General features: G+C 38.2%; 2 protein-coding genes across 2 annotated transcripts; one reads left to right on the plus strand and one right to left on the minus strand.

The window, feature by feature from the left end:
* Window positions 1-1,292: 1,292 nt before the first annotated feature.
* Window positions 1,293-3,617, plus strand: LOC112164890 (chromatin accessibility complex protein 1). The gene is made up of 4 exons (XM_024301238.2): window positions 1,293-1,777; window positions 1,867-1,951; window positions 3,054-3,095; window positions 3,200-3,617. Exons 1-4 carry the CDS (start codon window positions 1,394-1,396, stop codon window positions 3,271-3,273), a joined length of 585 nt encoding a protein of 194 aa, XP_024157006.1. The 5' UTR covers window positions 1,293-1,393; the 3' UTR covers window positions 3,274-3,617.
* A 1,755-nt stretch (window positions 3,618-5,372) lies between these two features.
* Window positions 5,373-9,339, minus strand: LOC112164889 (probable catabolite repression protein creC). The gene is made up of 11 exons (XM_024301237.2): window positions 8,939-9,339; window positions 8,484-8,810; window positions 8,295-8,403; window positions 8,110-8,203; window positions 7,706-7,793; window positions 7,511-7,594; window positions 7,160-7,256; window positions 6,990-7,077; window positions 6,768-6,873; window positions 6,585-6,677; window positions 5,373-6,293 (listed from the first exon to the last, which is right to left on the minus strand). Exons 1-11 carry the CDS (start codon window positions 9,170-9,172, stop codon window positions 5,760-5,762), a joined length of 1,854 nt encoding a protein of 617 aa, XP_024157005.1. The 5' UTR covers window positions 9,173-9,339; the 3' UTR covers window positions 5,373-5,759.
* Window positions 9,340-11,267: the final 1,928 nt, after the last annotated feature.

Genomic DNA, 11,267 nt, shown 5'->3' on the forward strand with positions numbered 1-11,267 from the left:
AATTTGATATATATAATATCTCATAACTAAACTGAGATAGTTGACTTCACTCATAAATCATTTGGCTACATCATGATCTAGTCGATATATCACAAAACGTTCGACCTTTGTGAAAGCAATTAATGGTGATTAAGAATACATGTGCATTCGAGTAATGCATGATGATAAGTTTGGTGCAAAATTATTGGAGTGTAGTAAAGATTTGCAATTGAGTGGGGGTTGGGTTTTAATTAGCTCTTACGGGATATTTGGTTAATTGATGGGGTTACTAACGACATGAAGGACATGTTGGTGCCACAATGTTGACAATTTAAACAAGTTAGCATATGGTCACATGCCTCACTAAGCCCCAGTATATATTGTACAGGTCACCATCAACAAAGTAGTTTGTCTGAAAGAAATTCTCAGTCTCATCCTTTCTTTGTTTTGCAACTACTTTTTTGTACCCTCTTACAAGCACCTTTATATTTCAAATGTGGGAAGAATATGTTAAGATGAATATTGTTAGCGAACTTTTTTTTATCAACATTCCACTCCATTTTCTAATTTTTCACTCATCTTGTAACTTGTATAGTCATCATTATAGAGATGAGCACTTCATAAGTCGTCTCTGAAAAAATAAACCATATAGTTTGTTTTACTTCATTGAAGTTCGTAAGCGACCTTGCTTTTGAGGTTATTCTCGTGCACGAAAGCCCCGGTCATTCCAAATTTTTCATTTTAATTTCAGTAAGACATATATATAAAGTAATTAATTCAAATCTTTTCTAGTAATATGTATGTATATATATTGCGAGGCGACTGTATACATGGATTTGGAGGTGGAAATAATATTTTCAATATAAGTGGCAACATGCAGAGGGTTTGTTTACAGTACACTAATATATCAATACATCAAGTAGATTAATTTGATTAAGATATAGACTGACTCCATGCATTTATAGACTAGTTTGAAATTACTCTCTTTCTGTATCAGGTCAGTCTACTATTGTATCGAATTAAATCTCTTTAATGTTTCGATATAAATTTGCCAAGTAGGGAATCGAGAACCCTAACATCTAGAATTGTGGGGTGTCCGTATTATTGCTTGGGCTCCTATCAAGCCGATCTATCATTGTGTCGAATTAAATCTCTTTGATGTTTCGATATAGCTTCGCCAAGTAGGGAATCGAGATATAAATTTGTCAAGTAGGGAATCGAGAAGCACGACGTCTAGAATTGTGGGGTTTCCGTATTATTGCTTGGGCTGTTGCATACATGAAAGTTGTGTCCAAGATCGAGCTAATTATTCCAAAAGGCCAAAAGCAAAGCCCAACCTATCGATCGAAAACGCTTTCTTCTTCTCAGCTCCCAAACAAATTGTAGGAGAAGTTCCTTTGAGAAGTTTGAAACAATGGCGACCCCCAAGAAAGGCACGCCCCCAAAGAAAACCAAGGAAGCACAGAAGCCAAGCACCAAAAGCAGCAAGAACGACGGCAACAAAATCAAAAAGAAGACCGGTAACGGCACCGCTGCTGCGGCGGCGGCTGTGAGATCCCCGAGCTCAAAGCCCCAGAAGAGCAGAGAGCAAAATGGGGGCAAAAGTACGAAAACACCCACCCCGAAATCCAAGAAGCCCCAGCAGAACGGAAAGCGAGTCCGGGAGGAAGAGGTGGAAGAGAAAGAGGATGTGAAGTCGTACACTTTTCCGATGGAGCGGGTTAAGAGGATTATCAGGGCCGAAGATTCCGACTTGCGCATCAGCTCCGACGCCGTTTTTCTCGTCAACAAAGCCACCGTATGCTTCCGCCTCTCAGTTTTTCGAATTAGCATTTTGATTGTTTCGTTTAATTTTTGAATTTTAATTTGTTGAATTTTAAATTGCAGGAGAAGTTCCTTGAGAAGTTGAGTGAAGATGCGCATAAATGTTGTGTTAAGGATCGCAAGAAGGCTCTTGCTTACAAGCACCTATGTAAGTTCTGTTCCCAATTTCCCATATAAAATTCAATGTACATTGTCTAGGTTGAAGTTTCATTTTCAGTTTTAATTTGTTCGGAAGAATGTACATTGTCTATGGTTATTGCATTTTCATATGTACTGAGCATTTGGAGCGAGTGGCGTCAATTTTAGGTCTATGGTTACTTTGTGCTCTGATTATGATTTGTTAAACACAATGGTTTGCAGATCATTGTTAAAGCATTCAAATGTTATTCAGGAAATTTATCTGATACGAATTTTATTAGTAAAACAGTTACCAAAGATTTAAGGGTTTGTTTCAGAAAAGAATTAAGGGTTTGCGTCCTCAGCTCGAAACTGAAAGGGGGTTTAGGCCTTAGAATGTATTATTCCCTTGTCCAGAGTAAATTCCTTCATAAAAGAGTTGCCCGTGATTTAGGGCTTTGTTTCAGAAAACCAGAAGTTTACATCATCAGTTAGAAACTGAAAGGCGCTTTACTATCTAATTCCTTTTGAAAGCAGAGGTCCTGTTGGTAAATCTTCTTCATGCAATGAATATTGGATTGTCGGTAATGTTTAGAAATGAGCTGCCATTTTAGAATCATTTTCTTGGTGTATTGTATAATGGTGTTAGGTTTTATCCAACCGTGTCCGGAATAGGATCTCTCCATTTAAAAGGGAATGAAAATACGGATTAGTTAATTGGACTTCAAACTGACCTCTGGCTAGATATTTGTATCATTGGTTATGCCCTTCGAATAGTTGAAATGTATACTAGAGTATAGCTGTTGCATTTGTTTCTCTCATGAGAATAATGGAAGTTACTATGCACCATTCTATATATCTAAGTCTCCCCGTAAAGCAAATATTTGGCAGACCATTTCAGAACCAAGTCTTTGGAAGTTATTTATTTCCCCCTAGCACTTCCTAAAACTTTCCTTCTTAAATATCAACGTCCAGAACTTATTAACAGATCAATTCTCATCTCACAGTACTAGACTGGATTTTCACACTCAGTATTGCTTACTAGTGATGTCAATGTCCTTTCCTTCTTCAGAGCTCTAATTTGATTATTGATGTTAATTTTTGTCATAAAATGTGTTTTCTTCGTGTTTTAGCCTCAGTCGTTTGCAAACAAAAGAGATACGAGTTTCTTTCAGGTATTGTTTATTCTTCCACTGACTGACTGCTGTATGTAACTCATGTATGATATTTACCTTGCCTTGGTTTATGCTGTCTAATGCATAACCAACTATGTATATAGATTTTGTTCCTGAGAAAATAAAAGCCGGGGATGCATTGGCAAAGAGAAAACAAACCCAAGAAGGAACAAGCTAGGAGTTGCAGAACAAGATAAATGGAGACTGCTGACCAGTTGAAAATTTTTACCTGCGTATTGTATGCATGCATTTGTTGTATACACGTTCAAGTGCATTAAGCTTGCATAGGTTCATAGTCTTGAATCAGGCATGTTTTTGGTTGGAAGATCCAAATTTGCTGTAGTAAAGAAAGTTCGGTTTAGGATGTTTTCTATTAGATGGATCATCCGATCATAGCAGATGCTGGTGGAAGAGCAGTCGATGTGTAATTGTAGGCGGTTGATGTGGAACCAGCTAATTTCTCTGGTGCACTCCAGTTTCCATTTCTTGGGACCATGGTTGGTGTTTTTCCAGAAGCCACTATGTTGTTGTCTTTATGTTTGCCTTGTCATGTATGCAAATCATGGCATATTCACAAACAGAGAGCTTCAATTACACTGGGGCAAAGCCCGATTGACTAGCATGCCATTGCTATTACATTGTGCAAAGTTGGCCCTGAGTTCGATCGGCGAAGTAGTGTAGCGTAAATTTTCGTATTTCATATTGTTTTTAGATGGTTTTACAATATTATGTTGTAGTATAACATGGTTAGCCGTTACTGTTTGGTCTATATTCAAATCTGAACCAATATATAATGGACTCATCCAGTTCGCAAATTTGCAGTGAATTCGTATTCTCAAATTTGACGCATCACTTCCTACTCGATAAAGACAATAGGCATTTGATGTGTCGGATTGAATTAGCTTTAGTCCCTAAAATGCCAAGGAGTTTCAAACCCTAATTGAACATGTTCGAGATTATGATTCTTTTTTTTTTTCTTCCAAATAAAACGTGAATTGGATGGTTGATGGTTCAGGGAAGACTGGAAGCTGTATACCAGACACCTGTACATAATAGCACTGTCCTAGCTGTTTTAGTCAAAGGCATCAATGCATGAATGAAACATGAGCCTCTAAATGAGATCTGAGGTTGCTTATAAATACATGTTGGTTCCTCAAGTCTCCAGCACCTTCCACAGAACAAAGCCATCCCACCTTTTACACCGGCACCCATGCTCTCTTTAAGAAGCCGTAGGTGAGAATTGGAGGGAACTAAACAAAATCACCTTTATAAGGAAAGATATTTGTTTAGTTTCTTCCAATATCTCATCTCCACATCTAAATTGAAGATCTCTATTTAGAAGTTGTATGTGAGAATTGGAGGAGACTAAACAAAGTCAACCTTTGGGAAGTAATTTGTTTAGTTTCCTCTAATATCTCATCTCCGACATCTAAACAAAACCTCCTAGATCTCTTTTGAGTCGCATGTGAGAATTGGAGGGAATTAAACAAAATTAATCTTGACTCTCGAGTGATAAGTATTTTGTTTAATTTCCTCCAATATCTCACCTCCGGCATCTAAAGTAATACACCGACTAACTTCTCCAAGCTCTTTTAGAAACCGTATATAAGAGTTGGAGGAAACTAAACAAAATTATACCTTTGGTTAAGAGTAGTTTGTTTAGTTTCCTCCAATATCTTATTTCCGGCATCTAAAGTAATACACCGACTAACTTCTCCAAGCTCTTTTAGAAACCGTATGTAAGAATTGGAGGAAACTAAACAAAATTATACCTTTGGGTAAGAGTAGTTTGTTTAATTTCCTCCAATATCTTATTTCCGGCATCTAGAGTTAACGTTAAATTTGTAGTTAAGAATTCATAGGCATTTGGAAGTCATAGGAGAGAATTGGAGGAAACTAAAAACATTTACCTTAAATAAGAAGTAATTGTTTAGTTTCCTCCAATATCTTATCTCCGACTTCATGCTCATTTAGAAGTCCCAAGTACCAAAAGTTGAAGTCCCCAGTTGTTCCTCCATTTAAAAGTTGTATGCAAGAGTTGGTGGGTACCAAACAAATTCGCAGAGTACCACAACTTGTTTGGTTTCCTCCAATATCTCGTCTCCAACTTCTAGAGTTCTCAATCAGAAAGGCTTTTGCAATCTCATATCAAGTATTCTATTTCAGTGATTGTGTTATTATAATGGATATTATACCACTGTTCCTCTCATTTTATGATCAGTCAATAATTCCTAAAAGAAAAGTAATAGCAATAGTGAAAACTACACAAAAACTGAATCTTAGAAATAAATTTGAAAATATTTTGGCCCTGCAGGGACAAAATAATGGCAACTTATGCTTATGCATGTATTTTCCTTTTGTCATATAGATATTTTTCTGAGTCACCATTAACCGAAAGATATGTGAGTTGTAAGTTGTGAGTTGTAAGCCTACCCTTAAAAATTCCTAGAACCACTTCACCAGTTCCCATATATATGGTTACTACACTTACATATGCATCTCTCTCTCTCACTCTCTACAGTTGTTACCATTAAGCTAGATTAATACCTATGTGCATAGTCATCGACTGAAACAAACTCTGACCTGGCATGCATACATATCACAATCTGAAGGAAACATGTGAGTTGAAGTGCCGTAATTACAGGTTCAAACTGCGATTCAGCTCTACGGAAGGTATCGGTTGCTTTTTGAGAAGTCTTTATAACTAAAGGCACCACCTTTGCCCGTCGATGGCTGTTGCTCCTTTGAACTAGCACCTAGAAGAGCTTGTGAGTTGTTTGACTTACTTTCAGGCAATGGGTAACCCCTCAATGATTCTGAGTAACTTTTTCCTGTCGGTGGTAGTTGGTCCCTCAAACTAGCACCTGGCAGAGCTTCTGAGTTGATGGATTTACTTTCGGGTTCGCCTGGTCTCATCCAAATTTTTACATGCCCTTCCCAAGATGCAGTGAGAATAGCTTCCTGGGTAAAAGCTAAACTAGACAGGGGCTCGGTGTGAACGCAGTGAGCCACTAGTGGGGAGAGCTTGGGAACATCCCGCATGCTTGGAGCAGGTTGGAGAGTGCCAACCGGGTAACTGCTGTCCCAATGGGATGACTGGCTACCAGTGCTGAATGTTGGAGAGCCACCAACTGAACACCGGCGAAGCGGAACTACAATCTCATCCATGGAGAGTTCCCACAGGAGTAGTTTTGTGTCCTGTAAACACATATAAGTAAATCAGGAGTAGCAAAACATGCAAACACAATACTTCACGGACAGTTTTTAGCCATACATGCTGATCAAATACTTTCTTCCACAACAATTCAAGTTATCTTGAGATCACTCACCAGCAAGAGAAAATAAGACTTAGGTGTGTGGAAGACAGGAAGGTAGTTAACATCCAGAAGGCTAATTAACATAACCCCTTACATGGTTTAATTTGTTAACTCATGGGATGTAATTGGTCTTTTTCTTTTGAGAGAGAAGATATAGGGGAAAAGCAAATACCTGACCAACAGAGCCAAAGCGATAAACAAGATTTTCTTCTGTGCCATCCGAAGTTGGTGATGACCAATGCGAGTCAAAAGCCACACCACTAACCTGCAAACATCAAAGCTAAAAGGTGTAAAATGTCCTTGAATTATGCTAAATCAAAACTTAACATACTCATATAGTTCAATGAAACTATACCCATGAGTTATGTCCTTCACCCCAAGCTACAACCTTCCTATCTTCCATGCTCCATACCGTAACAAGATCATCTTCCCCTCCAGTCAAAACATATTTTCCATCCGGACTGAGAAGAAACACGTAAACATTCACTATGAAGAAAAGCAGTTTGAGTTGATATGCAAGGCTTGACCAAGCATTAGATATAGCAATGGAGGATAAGTAGTTATTTTAACTTTTTACCTCCAAGTACAACATAGAAGAGAACCATAATAACTCTTGCCACCACCTATCAGTTGTTCTTTTGAGTAGTCAAATACTCGCAAGTACCCTACATATAACACCTAATATCAGCAGCAACTAACATATACACTCAACCATAAAAATCACAAGCCTAACAGTTTGACAACTACCATCTCTACCAACTGTAGCCAAATATGTCCCATCCGGAGAGTAAACAATGCTGTTTATTGAACCTTCACAAATATGCCATCTGGAAATTGGATTACTCTGCAGATAAAACATGAAAACACCATGATAAAGATGGCACATATTTGTATCACTGAATAAGCTTTAGGAATGTGACTAGCCAAATTGCAGAAACTACATCACAGTATCGCAGAAGCAGCCAAACAAGAATGTGACCAGATGTTAATTACAATTGGCAGCAGCATTATTATCATGATGCGAAGATTCTGAGTTTGGTTGTGTGTAACAATGAAATACTTAACACATGCAAAGAAATTTTGAAGTAGTGATATTACCTTACTGGATCTTGCATGATACACTGAAAACTGAGCAGGATCCTTTATAACTGGGAAAGAAGTATCACCGGTACTATCCTTGCCCTAAAATAAATTAAACAGACTTCAGTTCATGTAGTAGGGCAATAAAAGCAAGAAAACCAGGTAATAAAAGGGTAAAAAATTATTAACAAAACACTGAACAATAAGGCTCACCTTCTCATACTCGTACAAGTTTCCATCAGCATGAGCAGCAATAAAAGTACCACTGCCTTTGGGAACCCATGCAATACTGGTACAGCGACTGTTATAAACAACTAGTTAGTTTTCATATTGAGAAGGCTAAGAATTTGGATTAGTTCCCCTAATTACACCGGGAAAAGACTAGTTTGCTAGCTGGTTTGAATCTCAGGTATGAAAATGACACTGCACAACCTGGTACATGGAACTTCAACTCCACTTCTGCAGTAAGTTCTAATGTTTTATCTACCTTGTGCCATAAATATTACACTTCATTTCCTGACACTATCAAGACAATAACTACCAAACTACAGCATAGTTGATAATCTCAATTCTCTATACAAAGGCATAAGCTTATAAAACGAAAGAACTATACTTGCCTGGTATTAACAGAACACTCTTTGTTATAATGCAGGGCACCAACAAGCTTCTTCCCAGAATCTTGCAATTGTTGTCTCAAAGAGGCTGAATAAACTACAACACCACACACATGCAAGCAAGTTAAAAGCCTCATCTTCCCAAATAAGTCATATTACACACAAACTACACAGAAATTCATTCTTACTATCTCCAGAGCTCAATCCAATAAGCAAGTCATGCCCATCCTTGGCTTCCGAATCAAACGCGTGACACACCGGATTCGAATTACTAAAATGCAACGCTTTAATAGGATCCTACACAAGAAATTCCCAAACCCAATTACATAAACCTCCCAATTCAAACACCCAAATACACAAACTTCTCAACAACACACCTTATCTGGCGAATTGAGATCGCAAATATAGATAGTATCTCCAACATTGAACACCAAGAACGACCCTTTACCGCCGTGACTCGAAGTCGGCGACGAATGGGCCCCATACCCATTGGACCCTAGTCCTCCAAAATGAGCACTCCTACTACTTCCATTACTCGTCTTACTACTCCCACCGCCCAAATAACTAAGCGCCTTGCTCCCATTTCCAGCCCCAACCCCCAACAGCCTCGCCGCCGCGTGGCGCACACTCCCGCTGGCGATGTTCCCGGGGACCGGCCCCGCCGCCGCCTGGTTGGGCCTCTCCTTCAGCTGGGCTAGCGTGACCTACAATCCACAACCAAACACTGACTAATTCCGAGTCAACAGAGCTCCGGACAGGGCCGTGTTTGGGAGAACCTAAAAAAAATTCGAAATTCACCAAACGCCTGTTTTTTTTTTTTTTTTTTGGGTACCTGCGAGATTGTCTTGGCGTAGGAATAGGGCAGCAGATTCGCCGGCCGCGTCTTCTCCGAGTGCAGCTTGTACCGCCCCTCCGGGGTCTTGAAATACGCCTTTATCAGGGACTGGGTTTGCGCACCGGACGACGACGTCGTTGCGCCCGATGTCGTCGCCGCCGCCGCCGACGACGACGTTAGATTGACGCCGTTTTTGGTGCTGGCGCTGCTGTAACCGTTGTTCATGTACATCGTTTTTTGTTGTTGTCCGGACTGTGTTTCTGAGTCTTTGACTGGTTTCCAGTTTCACGGTTTGGTTTTTGTTTCTGTGGAGATCGTGGGGGGAAGGATCTGGTGCTTCGCGGTGGATTGGGGGCTCCGGTGAGATTTGGAAGTGTTTGGGAAGTGTGGGGTCCGGTGCTTTTGGTCTTTGGATTCTTGAAGCGGGGGTTGACTTTGGAGGTTGGACTTTTGGGAGAAATGGTCAGCATTGCCGACGGTAGGAGTGGGGCCACGTGTGTGCTTGTGAAAAATAGAAAGAGATCCGGCGTGCTCAAAATAATATTTTAAATTCGGTCCAAAGTTTGGACTCTAAAATGAACGGTCCAGCACCAATTTAATAGGTTTTGGCCTTTTGGATGACACTACTGAAAAATGAAAAACCAACATAAATGAATGAAAAAATCAAATTTAGTTGGCTTCGGAGCCTTTGACCAAAATATATGTGTGGATGCTTTTTTATTTATTTATTTGTGTATGATAAAATACAAACGAAGTCTTTGGGTACCATAGGTCTCAATGCTAATTGAGGTTGTCACGATGTTCCTTTACATCGTGAGTACATCTTCAACAAAATTTGTTTTTATCGTTTTGAACGCATGGTTGAAATTAATCTTTTCATTTCTTCAATAAAGAGATTCTAATCTAGCATGATACTAACTCAGTTTTCTAACCTAGTTTTTACCACTTGAGCTAATTCTAGGCCAGTGTTGAACCAAAAGATGTTGATTAGTATTGTCTTTGATTTCTAAGGAGTAGCTTACGATTTGTCACCCATGATCGTACAATATGAATGAACTTGCAGAATACTAAAATCTCAAATTATTTTTTATGTAGGACGAGATTCTAATCATTTTCAACAAAGAATATTAAAAAAAAAAGTTGTCATAATGATTTGAAGAATGAAAATTTATATTACAATCGGCTTTCTAATGGTGAAATTTCTCATAAATGTTTTTTTTGGATATATTGGGTTTCTCAAGCGAAAAATAGAGTTCCAACTGAAATACAGATTTTGTGTAATTTGGCCAGCATTGTATATTTTACGCAAGTTCGGTATTCAACTAGAATCTAGAATTTCATTTCTTCTTTTAGTTAAGTGAATTTCCTTGTTGTAGTCTACAAGAAATAGATATTTACTTTTCTTTATTTACATTTTCTAGTTCCATTAGATCATGATTAGAACTTGGATGCCTATATAAGTATCAGTCATACTTTGTATTGAATAGTTTATCATATCAAATTCAATAAAGATTGAATAAAAATTGACAAACATTTGTTAACCTATTTTATTATGTGATCGTCGTTGCGTCAATTGGTATTAGAGCCACAAGACTTTAGAATTTTAGGCCAAAAGATATCGTCTACATAATCCGATTCAGCATTTAGGGCATGTTTACTTACTTGGAATGGGAGGAAATGATTACGGGATAAATTTATTCCTGCATTTACTAACACATAAAAGAATTGGAATGATTCCGGGTAAAAGTATTCCTGCGTTTACTAACACATGAATGAATCAGAATGGGTGTAGGTCTCACCTCTTTATAAGGAATCAATTCCTGAATACTCAAGAATTTGATTCCGAAGGGGGGGCGATGGGTTTAGGAATCAACTCCTCCGTAATCAATACCGATTCCTTTATTCTCCCATTCCATTTGTCTCCGATTCATGATTATTTCCATTCCAAGTAAGTAGTGCACGACATAAATTGATGGTTAGATTATATTAAATACAATCTTAGGTTATTAATAAAAATATTAATTATAAATATCAAGGGTTGAAATCATCTTATAAGTGTTGGGTCATTTGCACCGTCGGTGCATAGAATATAAGCATTTTCTTTTTATTTTGAGGTTGTATTTTCTTTTTTTGTTTAGATTGTTTTATTACCTGGCAAGACTTTTCAATTTCTTATTATATTATAATTAGGACTTGGATGCCTATTTATAAGTATTAGAGATGCATTGTACTATTGAATAGTTTATCACGTCACATTCAATGTGCAATTAATTAACAACTTCTTGTTGCTGAATAACTACAAATTTTTTAAAGACACTCCATCATA

Source organism: Rosa chinensis, chromosome 5, assembly GCF_002994745.2.
Source record: "Rosa chinensis cultivar Old Blush chromosome 5, RchiOBHm-V2, whole genome shotgun sequence".
NCBI classification, from domain to species: Eukaryota; Viridiplantae; Streptophyta; class Magnoliopsida; order Rosales; family Rosaceae; genus Rosa; species Rosa chinensis.